This window comes from Pelobates fuscus, chromosome 3, assembly GCF_036172605.1.
Source record: "Pelobates fuscus isolate aPelFus1 chromosome 3, aPelFus1.pri, whole genome shotgun sequence".
In the NCBI taxonomy this organism is placed as follows: Eukaryota; Metazoa; Chordata; class Amphibia; order Anura; family Pelobatidae; genus Pelobates; species Pelobates fuscus.
In genome coordinates, this window is record NC_086319.1 from 7,984,032 (window position 1) to 8,008,052 (window position 24,021).

The 24,021-nt window shown below is 41.2% G+C and overlaps 1 protein-coding gene across 2 annotated transcripts in view; it reads right to left on the reverse strand.

Annotated features, from left to right (window-relative positions):
• Positions 1-24,021, reverse strand: part of SOX5 (SRY-box transcription factor 5) — a 264,806-nt gene that overhangs the window by 59,889 nt on the left and 180,896 nt on the right. For both annotated transcript variants that reach the window (XM_063446673.1, XM_063446674.1), the window contains 2 exons: positions 15,601-15,727; positions 2,335-2,420 (listed from right to left, as the gene is read on the reverse strand). In XM_063446673.1, the coding sequence (XP_063302743.1) occupies positions 2,335-2,420; positions 15,601-15,727 (213 nt within the window). The remainder of the gene's footprint in view (positions 1-2,334; positions 2,421-15,600; positions 15,728-24,021) is intronic.

Genomic DNA, 24,021 nt, shown 5'->3' on the forward strand with positions numbered 1-24,021 from the left:
TGACTGCAAGACATTACAGTGCTTACACCAAATATAGGATTACAGTAGTACTCAACGTGCAGAGTATAACAGGGCTCTCTGCAGAGCGTTCTGTGAGAGAGCACACTAGTAGTTGGTAGCCAAAACTTTTATGAATACCTGTCCTTTGCAATGTTCCTGTTTAACAGAGCATTAATAGTCTCAGCAGCACATGGGACAGTGCCAACATGGCAGCTAGCTTGGAAGGAGAAGAAAGAAATTATTTTGAATGCTGTGAGGGCATGGTGCAATCTCCCATCGATGGACACTTGAAAGAGATTGGGATATTGTGTTGAAGTGAATTTAGTGCACACGCTTAGTAGCTGTTATTCCGCTCATACGGTTACTGTATCCATAATACTGCCAATTAATCACAGCTATTGTTGAATTTTGATGAACAAACTACTGGGCAGGAAGCCTGAACAAAAGCATTCTCAGTTCAATATGGTGCTAAAATAAAGATGATACTAGGTAGAGGAATGACCAAACTCTAAAAAAACACACAAATTGTATAAGACAGATATGCGGCATGATTGCTGGCCAAGTTCAAGAAGTCACCCTTTTACTTAAAGACATCCTGAAGTGATACTGAGGCTCCGAGAGCTAGATGTGTGGTATTAACATGCGGTTGAGTGATATTAACATATAGATGTGGGTAACTGCGATCTGAGGTATATATATGGGTGACTGAGGTCTGAGGTGTGTGATGTTGAGGTATAGATATGGGTTACAAAGGTCTGGGGTGTGTGATGTTGAGGTATAGATTTGGGTGACTGAGGTCTGGGGTGTGTGATATTGAGGTATAGATATGGGTTACAAAGGTCTGAGGTGTGTGATGTTGAGGTATAGATATGGGTTACAAAGGTCTGGGATGTGTGATATTGAGGTATAGATATGGGTGACTGTGATCTGAGGTATATATATGGGTGACTGATCTGAGGTATATATATGGGTGACTGATCTGAGGTATATATATGGGTGACTGTGATCTGAGGTATATATATGGGTGACTGATCTGAGGTATATATATGGGTGACTGTGATCTGAGGTATATATATGGGTGACTGATCTGAGGTATATATATGGGTGACTGTGATCTGAGGTATATATATGGGTGACTGATCTGAGGTATATATATGGGTGACTGTGATCTGAGGTATATATATGGGTGACTGATCTGAGGTATATATATGGGTGACTGTGATCTGAGGTATATATATGGGTGACTGAGGTCTGGGGTGTGTGATGTTGAGGTATAGATATGGGTGACTGTGATCTGAGGTATAGATATGGGTGACTGATCTGAGGTATATATATGGATGACTGAGGTCTGGGGTGTGTGATGTTGAGGTATAGTTATGGGTTACAAAGATCTGGGGTGTGTGATATTGAGGTATAGATATGGGTGACTGTGATCTGAGGTATATATATATGGGTGACTGAGGTCTGGGGTGTGCAATATGGAGGTATAGGTGTGGGTAACTAAGGTCTAGGCTGTGTAATATTGAGGTATATATATGGGTGACCACAAGGCTTCCACATGTCAGCAGACCATGCAGAGTTACAGCTTCAGGCTTGAATACAGTAAGAGTTTTCTATATTTATGGAGGCATGAGGGGTCCAGGGGGGCTAGATGGTGGTGTTAACACTATAGGGTCAGGAATACATGTTTGTGTTCCTGACTCTATAGTGATCCTTTAAGCCCACCACTACTTCACAGTACCTCAATATCGGTGGGACTAATGTTAATGTGGGAAACAAATGAAACAGAGCTTAATAAACTAAAGTGTATTTAATTAATCTGTTCTAAAATATTGTGAACATATATATATATATATATAAATAAAAAATATGATGTATGGTGGAACTGAATCTCCATATTTGTTTGTAGAGATAGGTAATTTTAAGCAGCCGTGTGAAATTTAAATCTGTATTTTTGCGTGTGCGCTTTTCCTTAATCAATATTTTGTATGAATTTTAGTCTCTACGGCAGCACCACTAATGAGAAATACAAGCTCCGAGTGTGCCCCCAATTCCCTCTTTTAACCAAGTTGTTATCTCCTGTGATTGCATGGAAGTTGTCTTTGGCCATTAAATGTACAGCTGGCAGGAGGAAATAAACCACATTCAGCTCCAATGTGACCCAAGACCCATAGTGCAAGCTGCTTTGGCAGTACATCTTTTTAACTAGATGGGCCCAAACTGAGGGGAAACGATTAACCAATTAATTGCCAAAGGAGCATGCATTGCAAGCAGGTGTTAAATAGACAGGATAAAGCTCAGACCCCCTCCACCCCACATTGTTTTAATATGTACCTGTAGCTGTAGCGGTCCTAATCCCGGTGATGCCGCGGCAGCTGCTGCCATGGTAGTCGGAATCAGCTGAACTGGATAAGGGTCACCTAAGAGAATAAGAGAGGCGTTAACACTTTTTATCTGCTCTCCACCTGAAAATTAAACGCCTGCATTCACCCTTTTCCAAAGCCGCCCTTTGTATGCACAGAGCACTAATGAAAAGCAATACTGTGTAAGTTTTTACCCACATGCTTCTCATCATTCTGGCTGCACGAGGAATGTGTCTGAAAAGAACAAGACAATTAAGGCAGCTTTCCATGATGTATTTAGGGTAATGGAAGAGGTACTGATTGAATATAGAGCAGCATTGTGAAACACACACACTGAGAGGACGAGACACAGCACACACACAGTATTTTACAAATGCACCCTGTGTCCAAGGTGCTACGTCCTTTGAGAAATGGTCACGTTTCAGATACCAGAGTTTGTGAATCCACTACATTTCAAGGTTTCGTTTTTTTTCTTATTTTAAAATCGAGACTCTGTTTTGTTTTTTACACATCTTTTAACATTTTGTTATGCAAAACTACACAATGACATCAGTGAAAAGATAGGACATTTCTGGGGTAAAAATTGTTTAAAGAGCTGGTGCATACGAAATCCCGTATTTCCTCAAGTTCCTTTGAGTTGGGGCCTTGTGGACCTCAAAATGTTGCTATGTAAGAGGATCATAGGAAATGCTAATTTGCATGAAATGCCACGTGTGCTTTTAAGACAGAAGGTGCTTACGATGTCAGAGCGTAGTATTAAAAATCAATAAAATGTGCTAGTTTAAGCTGTAGGTAATCGTATCATCAGACATACTGACATCAGAGGGAAATTCTATAAATCAATACAAGTTAACAGGACATTCAATACATTGCAAGAAATTACTACATTTAAAAAATTCATATGAACTCAAGAGGTACATATAAAGGCCAGTTCAGAAATATCCCCTTTCTAAATAAACTCTTTAAACAGACACGAGATTTTGCAGGTCAGTTCCCAAATCAGGATGCCAGAGACTTAATTAAACGGAATATACTTCAAGCTAAATGACAAACTATTTAAACTCTTTCTGCTCAATTAATAAGGCTCAGCGGAGCGCACTTTAGGCTGATACGACTCACTCTGCGCTCAGTGATACACTTCACTAAGACCACGGCAGACACTGAGCATTTCTCTTCATTCGCCACAAATCACAATTCCCTCCAGGACAACGTCTGACCACAGAGCCATGTTTAATATGAGAAGGAGAACGTACGCAGGACGCTCAGGGAAATTCAGAGGGCGCTCGCTTAGCACTGAAGCTAGCTCTTGAGCTAAACGGCCCACAGACAAAAACGTAAATAATTATATTGTAGATCCGTAAACGATTGGAGATTTATATTTGTTTTAATAAAAGAATCCACAAATCTAATCAGGACTTAATGTTGTGAGTTTATTTTAGGGCACAGGGCAGGAAGCCTACCTAACAGAATTGTTAGTGTTCGAAGAGAAGCAAATGTACCCCTTTGTTAAGCAGACAGCTGGGAGAGTCGCTTTCCTCACTGACTCCAAGCGCCCACAGCAGATTGCTACGATTATATAGAAACAAACATAATTTTATGGCAAGACAGGAGGCTTCATATTTGCTTATCTTTCTTTACTGAAACTCCCAGCAGCAAAGAAACAGTTAACAGCAGTGTAAAAAAGTTTAACCAATCAGAGTGCATCACAGCAATATAAGCTGTCATCAGGCTCCTCCCAATTCCTCTTTCTTTGCTGCTTAGCCTCCCAGGTGAGTCTATTCTAATTATACTCCTATTTATGCTCAATTTTTATATATATTTATATGAGTATATTGCTTTAATATTATATATATTTATTCATTTACTTATCCTAGTATTTTTTCTCAGCCTTTTCTGTGCTTTTACACACTGCTTAGGTGACATGGGCTGACTCCCCAGTCAACCTATAAACACTATTGCCTCTCTTATTTTTTTCTAACCATACTTGTAATTCTTATACTCTCTGTTTAACTGACACACTTTTCCCCGCAGCGCCCGGCATTTTGCCGGCCCGCTCCGCTCAGTTTTTTCCCTCACACACTTCGTGTGTTACCTTGCGTCTCCATAGAGACGTTTCCCGCCCTTTTCCTTCCGCGGCCATTTCTAGTTACCTTTTCCCGGGCTTCCTCTCAGCGCCATCTTGCGGAAATTTTATGCGCGGCGGTTCACTCGCATTTCAGCTCCCACTGCAGAACAACGACCCAGCTGTTCGGTAAGTACTTTTTATCCCTTAAAGACCTTTTATTTTAAATCATTAAGGATACATACTCAAAATTTCCCTTTTTCTTGACAGGTTTTTTGTCAACTTAAAAAATCCTTGCTTGATACTGAGGGTGACCCCCTCAAGCCTTTATTCTGAGGGTGACCCCCTCTAGCCTTCCTTCAAGGGTGACCCCCCTTTTTTCTGCCTCTATACAGGGTAATCCCTATTTGATGACACAGGCACATACCTGTTATTTGATTTGGACATTTCATTGTCCTTCCTCTCTGGGTGAACCCCATTGATGTATTGTGGATGAACCCCACTGTTACAAAAATTACTTTTCTGTATAAGTCCACCGCCTCATTGTATTAGTTTGTCTGCATACCAATATTAAAAATAATTAAAATAATAAAAATTAAAAAAAAATAAAATAAAATAAAAAAAAATAAAAAAAATAAAAAATTTTAAACTATATATATATATATTGTATATTATATTATTCTTTGTGGTGACCCCACTGTTATTGACATTATGTCTGATGTACCAGAACCAGCAGTTTCTGCCGAACTTAAGGCTTGGCTATTCAATGCCATCACTGAATCCATTCCTAAAGCTTTAGCGGCTTTCAGCGAGCAGACAATACCAGCCCCTACGGCGGCCATTACCCAACTCTCAGATTCCGAAGATTCTCACACTTCGGAACATGAAGGAGCCCCTCGCAAACGCCCTTGGAAGGGCGATAGCGCCACCGCCGGTAAAGGCAAAGCGCCCGCTAAACACCCTAAAGTGCCCTATTCAAAACCCAAACATGATAAATTTGACGCATTTGAGGGTTCTACCTCTGATTTTAACCTCCAAGTATTAGACGAATACTACGCAGAACACTCTGATACTGAGGCTCCGCCTCATAAGACATTCCGAGACCTTTATCCATCCGATTCTGCAACTAATGAACCCCTCATACCTCTAGAGGAACTCCAATCGGAGTCTGACCCCATAGATACCTTATTTGACACCTCTGGACGCCCTCTATTTGACCCCAGGTGCATTAAGCACCCTAGATCGGCCGAATGGACACCCCCAGACCACATTGCCAAATACTGTAGAATGTGGCTCCGTCGGCCTTTAGAAAAAGAGGTGAGAGCCAAATTAAGGGCTGAATGCCCACGCCCCACCATCCCAGACAAGGTGGCCAATACACCAGAATTCGACCCCTTCCTTGTGACCTTTCTAACCAAGTCAGGGAAAGACCCCCGTAAAGGTCTAGAACAGGGTCTTAAAACTGCTCAAGACAAGTTGATGGATGTGGCGGGCCCGCTCACACAAATTTTCATTATTGCAGACGAGGCTTTATCAGGTGGCACATTTGACGCACATATGGTGCGAGAGTGGGCACAAAGGGCCTTATGCCTTTTAGGCAATGCCAATGTGGCAATATCAACAGAGCGGCGGAAAGCCGTCCTTTATAAAATTGATGCTAAACTTGCCGAACTAGGCACCAAAGAACTTGGCCCAGAAGCTCAAGGCATGTTATTTGGAGACAAGTTCATAAAAGAACTAAGTAAACACGTCTCTGTTTTTACAACACTGACAAAGGCACAATCCTCTATTCGCAAGGTATTTCGCTCTCAGCGTTTTTCTGGAAGAGCTGGTCGCTATAGAGGCCGAGCGACTGGCAGAGCCGCCTTCACAGGCTACAGGCCTCGACCTTCAGACACCTGGAATTCGGGCAATACCCGATTCCAACACAGACAATTTTTTCCCTCTCGCGGAGCAATCTGAGGACGTGGATCCGCTTCCCTACGCGGTCGCTCTGCTACAGGTAATGGACCTTCCTTATTCTTTTATTCCTATTGCAGGCCGGTTAACCCTTTTTTCCCAACAGTGGTCTCAACTAACGCAGGATCCTTGGATCCTTCAAACGGTGTCCGGGTTCCACCTGGATTTTTCAGTCGAACCAATTCAAAATTCCCTTCCTACCCCAATAAAAATGTCTTTGCTAGACGAGTCGACTCTACGGAGCGAACTCAACGATCTATGCACCAAAGGTGCGATCGAACGAGTTGTGGGCCCACAGGTCTTCGTAAGCAACATGTTTCTGGTAAAGAAAAAATCAGGGGGTCTACGACCAGTCATCAACCTGAAAGATCTGAACAATTTCATCGTATACCGTCACTTCAAAATGGAAGGGATCCATTTATTGAGAGACCTACTCTCCGAGGGAGATTGGTTCTCTCGCTTCGACCTAAAGGATGCATACCTCACGGTGCCGGTAACACCAGCACACCGCTGCCTCCTTCAGTTTCGTTGGGAACAGACACTATGGCAGTTCACCTGCCTACCCTTCGGCCTATCTTCCGCACCCTGGTGCTTTACCAAGCTAATGAAACCAGTGATGGCCTTACTGCGGTCCCAAGGAATCCGCTCCATAATCTATCTGGACGATATCCTTCTCATGGCACAGGACCAGGAAACCCTCCTCCATCATACAAACATGACCTCCGCCCTATTGCAGAATCTTGGCTTCGTGATCAATCACCAAAAATCATCTCTAACACCGTCCCAGACGATACAATTCCTGGGATTCCAGATAGACTCCGTTCAAGCAGTCCTTCAACTTCCGGCACCCAGAATAAAATCCATAAAAAGAGACATTCGGAAGTTACTGATATCACCACACCTTCGCCTACGGGATCTAGCCCGCACCATCGGCTTGCTCTCCGCCTCAATACAGGCTATATTCCCTGCCCCACTGCATTACCGGGCACTGCAACGATTAAAGACCCAATACCTACACCAGTCGACATCTTACGACCAACAGATCACACTCACGGACGAGGCCCGGCTCGAGCTCCATTGGTGGCTACAACATATGGATGCCTGGAATGGAAGAGCCATTTTCGAATCCCAACCAGACTTCATCCTGGAATCAGATGCAAGTTTGCTCGGATGGGGCGCAACCTGCTCGGAAACCTCTACAGGAGGACTCTGGTCCCACTCAGAACGCGCACTTCACATCAACTGCCTCGAACTGATTGCAGGCTCTTTTGCAATCCGCAGCTTCGCCAAAGATGCCTACAACTGTTCAGTTGTGCTGAAAATGGACAACGTGTCCGCAGTCCGCTACGTGAATCATCTAGGAGGTTCCAAATCAAAGATGCTCTCAGACCTGACCAAGGAATTATATCAGTTCTGCCTAGACAGGAATATCTCCCTGCGAGCGGAATATCTGCCGGGAACAGACAACCTCGTCGCAGACTGGTTCTCCCGCCACTGGAGAGACTCCAGCGATTGGCAACTGAATCCACAAATATTTCATCATCTCCAGATTTGCCGGGGACCATTCAACCTGGACCTCTTTGCATCTCGCCTCAACAGGCAGACGGACGCTTTTTACAGCTGGTTACCGGACCCAGCGTGCCTTGCAGTCGATGCCTTCCTACAGAAGTGGCCGATGTCAGGGGCATATGCGTTCCCTCCATTCTCCATGATTCCACGCACGCTACAACTTCTCAGAACTCAAGGTGTCAAGATAACTCTAGTGACCCCGCTATGGCGGGCCCAACCATGGTACCCTTACCTACTGGAAATGTCAGTGGACTTTCCCCTGCTACTACCCTGCACCCACGACCTCCTCAGAGACTCGATAGGCAACTTTCACCCATTGGCGATCCAGGACCATCTCCAACTAGTGGCTTGGACCATTTCAGGGGATCGTGGAATGTCTCAGGCCTTTCGACAACTGCTCAGGGACTCCTTTGGGACTCATGGGCCCCAGGAACCAGACGCTCTTACATCTCTGCATGGCGCCTATGGAGTTGCTGGTGCTTGGAAAGGAACCTTGATCCCTTTTCAACACCTATAATTAATATTATTAACTTCCTGTCGTCTTTATTCGACCAGGGTAAATCCTACCGGACCATTAACGTGTTTCGGTCTGCTATTTCTGCAGCGCACGTTCCTATAGAAGGCTCTTCGGTGGGCAAACACCCGTCTGTCTGCAGACTTTTGCGGGGCATCCGCATCGCTAGACCCCCGAATCCCAAATATAATCAATTCTGGGACGTTGCCGTCATGCTCACGTTCCTGGAAGCTTGGCCGGACAACGAAGCGCTTTCCCTACGCCAATTATCAGCCAAATTAGCTCTCCTCCTCTGCTTGGTCTCCTTCCGAAGAGTTTCCGACATCAGGGCTTTCGACTTTCACGCCCTCGACTTCACACCAGAGGGGGTACACTTTCACATCACTAGACGCACTAAGACCAACTCATCTACCGTGAGCTACCCTTACTTCTCGGAGAGACCACTCCTATGCGTAGCCCGGTGCATAAGACACTATATCGCTCGCACTACCCTTCTCAGAGCACCTACCGGGCCCCTCCTGGTATCCTATGTACGGCCTCACAAACCAGTTTCGTGCCTTACCATTGCACGCTGGATTAAATGGCTCCTAGCCCTGGCTGGCATTGATGCATCTTTCGGGGCTCACTCGGTTAGAGGCGTAGCCGCCTCTTCAGCACTCTTAGCTGGAGGTTCCTTAGCGGAAATTCTATCCTCCGCTGATTGGTCTAGAGAATCCACCTTCCGTACCTTTTATTTTAGACACTCTCCTCACGTTTCTCTGTCCTTGCTATCTGTGCGTTAAAATAGCAAATATGAAGCCTCCTGTCTTGCCATAAAATTCGGGATTATTCTAGCTCCTAGTGACCGAATAATCTAAATTTTATTAAAGACAGGAGGCGAATATTTTCCCACCCTAGTTTTCTCTTCCCACCCTTCTAGGTAAGTATCCTGTACTACCTCCAATTTCTAACTATGACTTACATCCTCTCTTTCGCTAACCTAGACTCATTAGGTCGTTATTATTATAACCCGTTTTTTATATTATATCTAGTTCATTAAATTCTAGATGGTCATTTACTGTTATACCACTCTGTTATTACCATAGTTAGAGCTTGCACTAAATTGGAAGTCAGTTCACTGCATTTATTTGGTTTTCTTTTGCCAAAGAGACCATACTTTCACGATATTTCTCCTTCCTCCTAGTGTGAAGATCGCTTGCTTTCTGCCTTGACTCTACCTGCGGGTTGATCACTACCTTCATCCTTGAAGATACCTTCACCGTTACCTGTTCATCGTTTTAATGACTACTTTTACATGGTTGACTCTACAGCTGATCGGCTACATCAAGAAAGAGGAATTGGGAGGAGCCTGATGACAGTTTATATTGCTGTGATGCACTCTGATTGGTTAAACTTTTTTACACTGCTGTTAACTGTTTCTTTGCTGCTGGGAGTTTCAGTAAAGAAAGATAAGCAAATATTCGCCTCCTGTCTTTAATAAAATTTAGATTATTCGGTCACTAGGAGCTAGAATAATCCCGAACTGTGCAAAAGTTTCAGTTAGGTGTGAACAAATTCTGTAAAGTAGAATGCTTAATAGTTGAATTGAAATGTTAACAGTTTATTTTAAAAATGAAAAGTGAGTGAACAGAAGAGAAATTAAATCTAAATCAAATCAATATCAGTTCCTCTCTAGGTACACTCACACACTGTTTTGTGAGGAACATGGCACGTATGTTAAGAGATAACCACAGTTTTTCTGTGGACTTCTGGCTCCTCGAGTAATCGCAGACAGATTGAGGCAGAGTGAGGCTTCGGAGGGGTCATACAATCACTTCCAGGACTCCTTGTTCTTGTTATTAATGATATCGGCTCTGTTTGGGGTCGTTGCAGAATAAATTTGGGGCCAATCAGATGCCTCCCTGATAGTATTACATGATAGATAAATATCTGCCAGTACTTCTCTGCACTGACGAGACCATTAGCTCTCACCAAACCCCAACAGCCCCAACCTTGCAAAGAATCCCCACTGTGCTTCACTGTAGCCTGCAGATACCCTGTTGTTGTACCACTTTACAGCCCTTTGGCAAACAAACTGCCTTCTGCTACATCTAAATATTTCAAATTTTTACTCATCAGTCCAGAGCACATACTGCCATTTTTGGCAACCCACTTTCTGTGCTTTCGTGGATACATGAGTCACTTAGTCCTGTTTCCACAGAGAAGTAAGTATGAAGTGTTTTATCTGCAGCACCCCATTTCATTGGCTGACCACTGTGTTCATGGACATCAAAGCTGCCCATTTCTATGTGTGCTTTTAGATTTCTGCCTGGGACAGACCAAGCTGATGTAGAATAACTACCGTGTGCCTTGTGTCTGTTCTGTGACGTTTGACATTACGCGGGCTTCAACAACCTCACCTTGTTATGAGTTTGGCTGTTCCTCAACCAGTTTTCTTCCTCCTACACAGCTGTTTCTGTATCTCATAATAAATGTGTTTCAACCTACATATTAATTAACGAATATAATTGTTCAATCTTGTACCTGACTACCTGCCTTCAAAATCCCTGACTTTGTGTAAGAATACCTAGACAAATTAATGCTGCTTAGAAGGGAGTTCACAGCAAATATTTAATTTACAGGTTTATTCTGTTACCTCATTTTGCTAACTGATAAAAAAAATGTTAAAAGTTTACATTTCAATTTTTTTTTAAAGCTTTTTTACTTTACAGAATTTTTAACACCTGCCCATTACTCACAGTATTGTGTGTTTAGAGACCTAGTTTTTCATTATCTGACTGCAATTCAATTTAAGATTTTTTTTTTTATTAGAGCGAAAGATTAAAAGGTCACAGATTAACAGAACGCACACTGCACATTCACAACCGGTGATCCACAGATATCAAACATTTTGCGAGGCTGCCAGCAGACGTGCATCATATTTACAGTTTGAACACTAGATTTGTGGATGTTAATAAATTGGATTGAAGGCAGTGTAACAGAATCAACATGCGCTTGTTATATGAGTATGGGCAGATTATTTGAGTTAAAGTTAGTCCCATTCACAGACAGAAAAAAATTAATGTATTGCAAAAAAAAAATAAAAAAATCTCTTAAAACACATTTCAGTCTATCAGTAAAACTGAATCAGAGCAATGTAACAATGTCTGGGGATAGAATAACTATAAATTGATTAATTGCTTCCATATGTTTATTAAGGAAAGCAGAATCTGTTAATAAACTGTTATTTTATAGCACAATCTTATCGTTCCTATCTTATAGGTCAATAAAATTAATGTAATGGCCATAGTTTGAAATCACTGTATTATTCTGACACGTTTCCTGCAGTCCTCTTGTGAGACAAGGAATTCACTGCGATGTTTAGAAAGCTGGCCTCCTTTCGTACAGACAGAAAGTAAAGGTGTTTCAGATTTGAAGGAGTCTTGTAGTTATCAATCTGCACACTGACTCTCAGACAGCTGAAGTTGATTTAACATCATACATTCTGACTAACGAATTAAAAATGCTTTATGCAGCTCTTAATAACCCCTTAGTGACCAGACCGGTTTTCAATTTTATTACCGTTTGGGACCAGAGCTGTTTTTACATTTCTGCGGTGTTTGTGTTTAGCTGTAATTTTCCTCTTACTCATTTACTGTACCCACACATAATATATACAGTTTTTCTCGACATTAAATGGTCTTTCTAAAGATACCATTTTTTTCATCATATCATATAATTTACTATAGAAATAATTTATAAAATATGATATTATTAATATTATTTTTTTTTTTTAAACACACCTTTTCTAACTTTGACCCCCAAAATCTATTACGCATCTACAACCGTGCTAAATAGTTTCTAAATTTTGTCCTGAGTTTAGCTGTGGAATTTTCACAGCTGGTCTTCATGCACCCATGTCCTATTTGGGACATTTTGAAGCCAGCCAATGTAATTTACCCCCATCAAACCATATATTTTTGAAAAGTAGACAACCCAGGATATTCAATATGGTGTGTGTCCAGTCTTTTTTAGTAGCCACATAGTCACAAACACTATCGAAAGTTAGCGTTTCTATTTGTTTGTGTGTTAAAAATGCAAAAAACAATTATGAATGCTAACTTTAGCCAGTGTTTGTGACTAACTGGCTACTAAAAAAGACTGACCATACACCATTTGCAATACATTTAGTTGTCTTCTTTTACAAATGGTATGGCATCATGGGGGTAATTCTCATTCCTGAGCTACCATACGCAAAAGGCAACATAACCAATCTGGCAAATTTAAATGTAAAAAAACAGCCTTATATTTGACCCTGTAACTTTCAAAAACACTATAAAACCTGTACATGTCCTCGAGGTACTGTTATATTCGGGAGACTTCAATGAACAGAAATATTAGTGTTTCAAAACACTAAAACGTATTACAACAATGATATCATCAGTGAAAGTGCTGTTTGTGTGTGAAAAATGCAAAAACACTTCACTTTCACTGACAATATCATCGCGATTGTGATATGTTTTACTGTTTTGAAACACTATTATTTGTGTTGAGCAAAGACTCCCGAGTAAAACAGTACCCCCCATTTACAGGTTTTAGGGTGTCTGCGAATGTTAGAGGGTTACATACAGTGCTAGCAAATTAAATTCTCTGTACTTTTGGCCTGGGTTGTCAGGCAGGTCCCTCAAATTGCAATCAATAAAATTACTTAATTATGTAAAAATATTACATAAATACACACGTAGCATTTAAATATATATGCATATTTATATATTTGAAGTCTACATGTATATTTATGAAATTATTTATGTAATTCTGTATATGGATATATGTATATTTTGTATTTTTATGTATATATATATATATATATATATATATATATATATGTATATATATATATATATATATTCGTTCTAAGTGTATTTTGAGATATAGATATATATATATATATATCTCAAAATTCAGTTAAAATAAGCTTACATATAAATATATATACAGTTTTTAAAAGTCATTATTTTTCAATTTTTGAAATGTATTTGTAATTATTATTTTATAATATATATGTATACAATATATAGTAATTATATATATATATATATACACGTGTGTAATTTTACTCTAAGTGTATTTTTATATTAATATAAGTATATATTAATGAAAAAAATTCACTTAGCATGACGTTATATACAAGATATATATACGTATTATATATAGATATAATGTGTGTGTGTGTGTATATATATATATTTAATTTATTAACTTTATTTTAAACTTTTTTTCACCAGCAGGGGGACTGTCTGTCAGTTCAGGCAGTCCCCCTGCTGGCAGCACTATGGACACCAATCACATGGCCCCTAGGGTCCTTTTTGCAGAGGGGGGACTGTCTGGGCTGTCAAAGTCCCCCCATAGAAGAAAAGCACAGATCGCCAGTGGAGGAATGGCAGGTGATCGGGTAAGTACATGGGAGATGGAGGAAAGGGGTTATTTTAAAAATATATATTTTTTTTATTCTTCACAGAATGCCTTGACCCCTCAAGGCACTCAGCACAGGCAGAGCATCGGAAGCCTGCCTGATGGCTTCCGATACTCTGTCTCACTGCTGGGCTCCACGTGGAGCAACCGGAAGTGATGGCTCCGGGGGGAGCGATTACTCGGGAGCCCGGCAGTCAGGGGGGTGTATTGCACGATGCCTCAACATCAAGGCATCGCTGCAATACCGCTAGAGCTGCAGGAAGCGATCATGATCGCTTCCAGCGTTCTAATTAGCCGCGGACGTACCTTAAGGACCGTCAGCTGTACCTGATATGTCCTTGGTCAGGAAGGGTTAAAAAGAACACTCTACTGACAAAAAAACAATAATTATTTAGCAAATATACTCATGTATTTCTTTCATTGGGAGTATATCTAAGAACAGCTTGTAAAAGTTGTAGCTCTCGTCTGCAGTCTTCCTCTTCTAACTCCACCAAAACTTTCTAAACAAACCAGGAAGTAAGAGGACCGGTTGTATAATGGAAAGCCAAGGGGGTGTAACCAGGTTAATTTATAAAAGTCCTAATTTCTATTCAAATCTAAACTTTTTATAAAATGAAAAATGAGAACACACTCTTCACAGATAAAGCAATACAGCAAACTATTGATGTTGCCATGGCAATGTGAGTTAGTGTGGTGTGCAATACTACTGTTTCTATAAAGAGAAAATGTATTTCTGTATCATTTTCTCAAGATATCAAGGAAATTTATATCTTAGCTTGGAAATGTCAGATTACATTATACAAAAACACCATGGATATCACAGAGATTCTGCTATGTCTTACAGTGTTGTAAAGAGGAAGCTGCCTCGAGGGGGTTAACGAGGCAGTTGCTGATACAATATTATGAGATCCAATAAAATCAATTAGCTCTCTAGATGACTGTTGCCAAATTCCACCCAGCATACAGCACAGATTAGCAGCTCACGGGTCCGTTTAAGTTCTGTTCATATTGTCTACTATATAATAGAATTGTCTGACTGCTCAGCTTGGAATAAGAGATAAATCATTAGAATAACAATTAAGACAGAACGAGCAGTACTGCTTTCCAGAAATGTCAAACTGTCGAATTGTAAGTATATGATAAACATTGCATATGGCGTTTCATGCGTTCCTGGGTGTTCGGCAAGATGGGAAAAGGATTGAACCTTGTGCGGTTTTGGCAAAGTCTCAGTTGAGTGTCAAGTTTTAGGGAGTTTTTGAAAACACAGTGCAGCTTTCTGCATGAGGCTGTTTGACAAACATTCAGACTTTTTGTTTGTTTTCCAGCGTTCACAGACAATGATCCCAGCAAGAAACACAACAAAAAGCAGATTTTATTCTCTTTGTGTTAAGCTTTGTGGACCTTTCCTGGAAACGCTAGATGTGTGGAGTCTGTGTTTGCGTGCACTCCGACTCACAATGCTGCCAGACGCAGAGAGCGCAGAACACTCCATTCTTACTATTTACGTGATGTTTTTGGATGGGCTTTAATGCCTTGATTTGCATCCAGGACGGCTTTTTATGAACTTTCCTGAGAAGTTTCATTCTAATTATTCTGTGAATCCAAGCAGATTAGCAGTTTGCTGCTGGACCCAATGAATAACCCCCACACCCCGCTGTCTGGCAAACACCTGGGATACTTACTACAACCCGCTTTGTAACTGAAGCCAGGAGGGATGAGGAATCCTTGCTGTGCTGCGGCAGCAGCAGCTAACGTCCTTTGGTCAGGAGGAAACACAGGAATCATCAATGGCGGCAACTGCCCTTGAACCTGATCAATGAAAATAAATATATTCAGGAACAGATTTAAACAAAAGCAAACAGACATTTTCAAAAGAAAGCAAATCAATTATCAAATTATTGGGAATTAATTTATTAATCATCGTAGTGGCTGAAAGTGTGCATGCACGTAAGATGGTCAGCATGCGTGCAGGTAAGGGTCAGTGTGTGTGTGCACATTTGAGGGTCGTTGAGTGTAAGTAATAGGGTCCCTGGGCTTGCATGTACATAAGAGAGACGGTGTGCGTGTATGTAAAAGAGACGGTCTGCGTGTATGTAATATGGTCGGTGTGCGTGTATGTAATATGAACGGTGTGCGTGTGTGTAATATGGATGGTGTGCTTGTATGTAAGATGGTCTGTGTGCGTGTATGTAAAAGAGATGGTGTGTGTATGTAAGATGGTCGGTGTGCGTGTATGTAAAAGAGATGGTGTGCGTGTATGTAAGATGGTCGGTGTGCGTGTATGTAATATGGTCGGTGTGCGTGTATGTAATATGGTCGGTGTGCGTGTATGTAATATGGTCGGTGTGCATGTATGTAATATGGTTGCGGTGCGTGTATGTAACATGGTTGGTGTGCGTGTATGTAAGAGAAACAGTGTGCATGTTTAAAGTGACAGTGTTTGCATGCATACTTTTATTTTGACGTATCTTAGTAAAATGGAAACATATACCAACACCGATGGTGGGCAAGGACATGCATTTTTTTTATTGTAGTAGCAATTGGTCATGAAATCACTTGTAATTTGCATAAATTCATTTGTTACAAAAGCTAATTGAGACAATTTGAGGGGGAGGGGGCTTGGACAAACAGGTGCTGTGGTGTAACCCCATTTTATAAACAGGAGGAATTAAAAGGTTTTGTGTTTAAACATGGATTTGTATGTCTCTCTGTGCAGTCTGAATGCACACAATATCTGTATGCTCTTAGTGCATTAAAATGAACAGCTGTGGAGACATTTTTTGCAGAAATCTCGTCGGCAAGCAGCCACTAAACTTTTTTTTTTATGTTTTCCAAGGATAAAAGTGACTTTGCCAAGCGAAGAGACTCCAAAACAGGTCTCAAAAACACTAATAGAAAGACAGATGGTTCTACTAAGATTGTCGCTGCCAAAAATGTAAAATAAAAAAAAATAATAAACAAAAATAAAATGGATGTTATTGAAGCTGACTGTAAAGTCCTCTTGTCACTGCCAACATGGAGACTCAGAATCGCTCTGCGGACGAGATCACCTTCCAAAGGAAGAGCTGCACAGTCTCTATAAATAATGGTGCACACAGCACAAGTGGTGTAGATCGGAAGGCTGACTGCTCAGAATCAGAATTATTCCTTATACAGCAACATTCATGTAACATTTATTTTAAAAGTTTCATTTTCTACAATGTGTAGACATGTTTGTTCTACAGCACTAAAGAATTTAGGATCTATACTGAACATGCTCTATTTTGTTACAAAGGTGCTGCATTAGCTCAAACTATTTTTACAGAGCACAAAAAGGCCTGGAAAATACTCTGTAGCCTAAAAATCCACACATTTTTCTGTTACTTAAAAAACTATTAAGAGTTATATGTTTGCGTATTGTAAAAATTTAAAACCTAGAATTAAAGGACCACTATAGTGCCAGTAAAACATACTCGTTTTCCTGGCACTATAGTGCCCTGAGGGTGCCCCCACCCTCGGGGTCCCCCTCCCGCCAGGCTGGATGGAGAGGAAGGGGGTTAAACTTACCTCTTTCTCCAGCGCCGGGCGGGGAGCTCTCTTCCTCCTCGTCACCTCTTCTTCGGCTGAATGCGCATGCGCGACAAGAGCCGCGCGCGCATTCAGCCAGTCCATAGGAAAGCATTCACAATGCTTTCCTATGGACACTGGCGTCTTCTCACTGTGATTTTCACAGTGAGAAGCGCGGAAGCGCCTCTAGCGGCTGTCAATGAGACAGCCACTAGAGGCTGAATTAACCCATTTATAAACATAGCAGTTTCTCTAAAACTGCTATGTTTATAGAAAAAAGGGTAAATCCTAGCTGGACCTGGCACCCAGACCACCTCATAAAGCTGAAGTGGTCTGAGTGCCTATAATGGTCCTTTAAGACACATACCTACATTGGCTTCACATAAAAAATAGAGTTCGATTTAAAATTCTGGTTCTTGCTTTCAAATCGCTACATAATGCTGCTCCCACCTATCTATCCTCCCTTATACACAAGTATGTCCCGTCTAGGCTCTTACGATCTGCTGAAGACTTAAGTCTATCTTCTGTCTGTACTCCCACCTCTGATGCTCGCCTTCAAGATTTCTTGAGGGAAGCGAGTTCCTGTGGAACTCGCTTCCCTCCTCTGTTAGATGCTCCCCCAGTCTCCACTCCTTCAAAAAATCGTTAAAAACCCACTTCTTCATAAAAGCGTATCAATTAAACTGTTAATAGCTCCTTACTGATTCCTCTTCTGCAACTGTCACTAGTCTAATACTATCCTTACCTTTTTGTGTCATTTTACCCCACTCCCTCTAGCATGTAAGCTCATTGAGCAGGGCATCATTGAGCAGGGCCCTCAACCCCTCTGTTTGTCCATAAATATAATAATAATAATAATAATGGGAATAAGCTGGACTTTTTTCCCATTGTGTTACCACAGACCGTACATCAATAGGAGGGTTAAAGCAAAGAAAGCAAGATGGGTTCACCGTACATATATTTGGACAAATATTGCTAATATTGGTCAGATTGCTGCATCAGAAACCCAAGTGACAAGAATTTACCGGTAGTTTTCACATCTTTTTCACAAGAGATTAATGCTTTTATGGGCATGTTTGCATCAAACACTTTGAAGGGAACTAGGCAGTGAGGTTGGCCGGATTAAAACAAGAGGTGACTACAGACATTCCTCACTGTAAGGTGGGAAATTCTGTGACATAATATTGAACACACAGAGCACGCATCAGGCCTGGTCTAGAACCCAAACAGAAGAATTGCAGGGGAGTAAATTTCAACAATATTTCAAAGACCAGAACTAGGATGTTGCACAAAAGATACAGTTCATATTTCTGAATATGTAAAAGAAAAAAAGTATTTGTGGTCGACTTCAGAGTGGTTTGGCAATAGGAAAATGCATTATATTTTTAGAATGGTACGCCTTATTTATTGTCTGAAGAACAAAGCCAAGGCTGGAGAATTAAAAGAATATTCTGAGCTGTGAGGACCTAAACTGGGCTGCCCCCGGGAGAGACGTGATACGACACATCACTAGAGTCCAAAATACACAAAAACATTGCAATCCATCTCTCTGTGTTATTGTCGTTCCCATGGAAGTCAATTGTGATTTCTCACACAAGCTTAGCTTTTGGAAAACAGATGCAGGTTTGGGATGGGAAGAGATCTGCACCAATTTTATCTCCAAATCCTAAAATGGACAAAATAAAGCTGAATTTATTAAGGAATGTTTATAGACACAGCTCCCAAAATGAGCCACCATTTTCAAATAGTAGGACGTAATAATAGCAGATATTAAGCACAACTGCCAAAATATAAATTGGGGAAGGAGATTGGGGAGGAGAAGGCCTAAAATAAAAGACCATTGTCAACTAGCATTAGGTGTTGGGGAGGAGGTTTTAGTTGAGATGAGTCTCACTGAATGATCACTGGCCCAGTGCGGGGCTCAGAGGATAGTCAAAGGCCAAGTGCGGGGCTCAGAGGATAGTCACAGGCCCAGTGCGGGGCTCAGAGGATAGTCACAGGCCCAGTGCGGGGCTCAGAGGATAGTCACAGGCCCAGTGCGGGGCTCAGAGGATAGTCACAGGCCCAGTGCGGGGCTCAGAGGATAATCACAGGCCCAGTGCGGGGCTCAGAGGATAGTCACAGGCCCAGTGCGGGGCTCAGAGGAGAGTCACAGGCCCAGTGCGGGGCTCAGAGGAGAGTCACAGATCTAGTGCAGAGCTCAGAGGATAGTCTCAGGCCCAGTGCAGGGCTCACAGGATAGTCTCAGGCCCAGTGCGGGGCTCAGAGGATAGTCTCAGGCCCAGTACGGGGCTCAGAGGATAGTCTCAGGCCCAGTACGGGGCTCAGAGGATAGTCTCAGGCCCAGTGCGGGGCTCAGAGGATAGTCTCAGGCCCAGTGCGGGGCTCAGAGGATAGTCTCAGGCCCAGTACGGGGCTCAGAGGATAGTCTCAGGCCCAGTGTGGGGCTCAGAGGATAGTCTCAGTCTAGAGACTCTCCTAAAATAGAGCAGAATGACATAGTATGTACAAATTCTACCCTTATGCCATAATTTAGGCTAAAATAATCTTTGTAACCTGCTGCAAATGAAATGTTTTTGTTGTTATGTTCTGCTTAACACAAAACATTTCAATAATTAATTAAAAATGTGCACTTTTGCCAATTAGGTTCCAGATCACTCACCAGTTAAACAGATTCCAGTCTAATTCTGCTCCATAACTACTGCTCTCAATTTAACTCAAATGAGAACTTTTTTCCTTCTTGGTTTTCTTTCTTTTCTAATTTTTTTATTCTCTGCGGTTTTGTTCAGTTTTCCAAACCTGATGACTGTTCCTTTGGCCAGAAACGTAAATGCTGTAATCACACAATTATTGTGCTGGGAACAGTTTAATTCAGCATTTTGTTCTCAACCACAGAACAATTATCCAACAATTTTGGTTAACCAGAAACGCATGCTGCCTAGCGAGGAAACGGTGTACTGTAAGCAGCTATGCAGGATCCATTGTTTAAAACAAAAGCTGTCACTAGTCTCTTAATCTACTGCTACTTTTTCCAGCCCTGTTCAGCTCATTTGGGATCTTTAACACAACCTCCGCCTCGTAAAAAACAAATTAATTACAAGCTTTTTTTTATTGACTCCTTTATCTCTATCAGTAGAGCTGTTTTAATTACATCCTCATGCTAACGAGACAGAAATGAATATTTTCCATTTAATAGAGCAGGAAACATTCAAGAACTGATCAATCTGCACAAAATCTGTGCGCTTTAAATCATTCCATGGACTGCTGCAGGATACATGCAAAGACACTCTAATGGGCTGATACCAAAATGCTGAACAACTGCCCATTGGAAGAATCAGGTTTGTAAATGGAGAGGATAGAAAAGAAGTGATAGTTCGCTTTCCTTATATTCTTGTAGAAGTATTTAAAACATCTGCTCGGAATGGGGAGGAGAAGGAGTTAAAAGACTGCAGATCACTGGAGGTATCTTGTAAGATACAGAATGACGGATGGATCCTCTCAATGGAAAACAAGCGCTACTGCAGAACCAACGCACTTAACTTTCATTCAATTTGTAGCATATAATAGTGATGTGAATGGCTCCCTGGAAGCCACTGTGACATGCACTGTTTAACTGATAACCTACTTAAAGCAGCCATTCTCAGAACTGAAACAATGAGCAAAGAATGACATTAAAAAAGATAGACAGTAAGTGTGTGGCAGGTGTGCAGCGGGGGTTGAGGGCTTATTCCAATGAAATAATGTTAACTCAACGGATCAGTCACCTACCATAATGGACATTTAATCATTAGGCTACAGATTGTATTAACAATTCTTCATCTGATTCAGCTCTTTTGAAGACAGACGTAATAGCACGCTTGTACCTATGTATTGCACTAAAACCATACCAATTACACAGCACACAACCCAATATCTCTCCCTGATTGGCTACATATACTTGGTTTCTTTTGTACACTACTGGTGTGGGACTCAGAGATCCACCGTGCCATTTTTCACTTTTCACAGCTGAAATAGATATTTAAAATATTTTTGGGGGAAATTATGCAAAATACATAGTCTGACCTGTTCTGATAATGTAAATAAATGGTTGATGGAACTGAAATCTAACATTACAAAAGGTTGATAATACATACACATGCATGTTTTTAATCCCTTAAGGACCAAACTTCTGGAATAAAAGGGAATCATGACATGTCACACATGTCATGTGTCCTTAAGGGGTTAAAAGTAGGAGTAATAACCTCCCACAATCTCCTGAATGAATGCATCTGCCATCAATAATGCCATAAAATGTGTTAACCATGACTGTTGCCTAAGATTTTAAAGTTCAAAGGAGCGGGAAATTATTTTGATCTGTAATACTATTTTACTAATAAAGTACAAACATAGCCCATGGCATTACTTAATGGAACGACACATTCATAATTGGTGATGAGTCCAGACACTGGAACAGGTAGAGGAGGGTTCATGTATTTAATGGACAACCAATCACATACAAATGGCGCCTACACTTTATATTCACCATTTAACATATTAGAAATCTATAAAGGGCAAGTGCAAGGAGTTACTTGGTCCACGGATGGCCATTGGTGGCAAACACAAGAAAATACTATGTCTGCGAATGACCATTTGTGGAAAGCCAGGCAGATAATAAGTATGCAGTTGGACTTCCATGGCAAACCCAGGGATCTACAGCGATATAATTCCTTATAAGACAACGCTGTTAGTGATTTGTACATCATTCCTGACAATGGGAAGCTTTGTGAATGGTGTTGGTCCCTTCACAATAACCCCACCTTGGTGTGCTGCAGAATAGGCCCCTGTATTTCGCTGACATTCCACTAGGACCCTCTTAATAGCTGGGTCAGGCATGTTCTTCAAGCCTCATTCATGGTCGCTACCGGCCTTGAAAAGAAAACCGAAGACCTGTTTTGTCAGCGTCCCCTATCTCTGAACTGCATCAGTCCTCACGCAGCTTCTTATACCACCAGGGGATTTCTCATTCTTTCTTCCCAATCAGCCTCTTTCTAATGCTTCTGAGAATAGTCATGACAATAGTATTCAATCCATCTGCAGTCTCCATTAAACCCTGATAATCCCCGCCGCACAGCTGGCCACTCAGATCCCGCACGCTGCATCTCAAGTAATGGCTCTGCCATGCTGCATCTCTGCCGCCATTTGAAAGCACTGAGCAAGGATGGACACGGTCACCATAATACAAAAATTCATTGGAAGTGAAATAATGCAAAATAAGTTGATCACTCCACAAATGCTCACGGTATTGTGGTGCTATCAGCCTGCCCAGTGGGCCACTTTTAAAGCAGTCTGTGCCCTTGGAGCATTTGCAGCTTTCTGTATTACGATTTCTGTATTTACAGAAATAATTAGTATATATTAGTATTATATAATATATATATATACACACACACACACACACGCACACACACACTACATATAATATACAGACATCAATATACAAAATCTGCATATAGACACACACCAGCACTGAGATAATGAAAGGTGTGAAATATGTAGATTTTGCAGTAAATATCAGTAATTATCTCCCCGGAGTGAAAATGATGGAGACAATCTGTTTACGCATCAACATAAAGAACATCATATTATAATGGGATTGCTATATGTGTAAATTAAGGGAATAAAGAAAATACTTCATGATAAATAATTGGCATTTTGGAAATTGGTGCCTAGACACCAAACGGCCAATTTTCACAATAATCCCACTAATGTTAAATTAAATCCGTATGATAAGTACACCACCACCACAAAGGATTCTGGGACGTTTAACCATCCCACTCATGATCACTCCATATACAGTATCTATTTTGGGCATCACCATAGAAGCGTTAAAAGGGGACTAAGTGATCAATTTTTACACAATTTAAATAAAGCCTTGGCCTGCAATCCGCTTACGCTGCTTAGGATAAAACACCAAACTTGCAGTAAAAACACGCTTCTTAGATGTGCAGGAAATTCAAAACCATCGTCTTTCAGAAGAGGTGAAATACCTTTCATTGGAACGAGCGATGCCCTAGGGGTAAGCAGAGTCTTGTTTAAAGATTCCTGAAAGCCAGAAATCTTGTAAAGAAAACAAGATGCGCCCATATTAAAACTTTTAATGACTTTACTAAAAAAAGGTGTAACTTTGCAGCCAGCTGGCTTTCTACCGAGAGCTAGGCGGCACAGCTTGAACTTAAAGCTATCTTAACATAATGAATAAGTGCCAATAATTAGCATATGTAGTGTGAACAGGTTTGCTGGCACAGGCGAGTGAAAACTCCAAGGTAAAGTTATTATTAGAGAGTAATTAGCTCTGTGAAGTAAATGACTCAAACAATAGCTGCCAGCACTCACAATATGCCTAACATCTGACTATGCGGAAGATAACATTGTATAGCGCACTCCCTCCGCTCCATTCTGCTAATAACCATATGCTGGAGTAATTAATGCAGAATCTTTCTGACCTGTTGTCACATAGGAACAATACATTCTTGGAAACATTGAAACCAGCAGCTCTGCATTCAGACACATGAATTTTG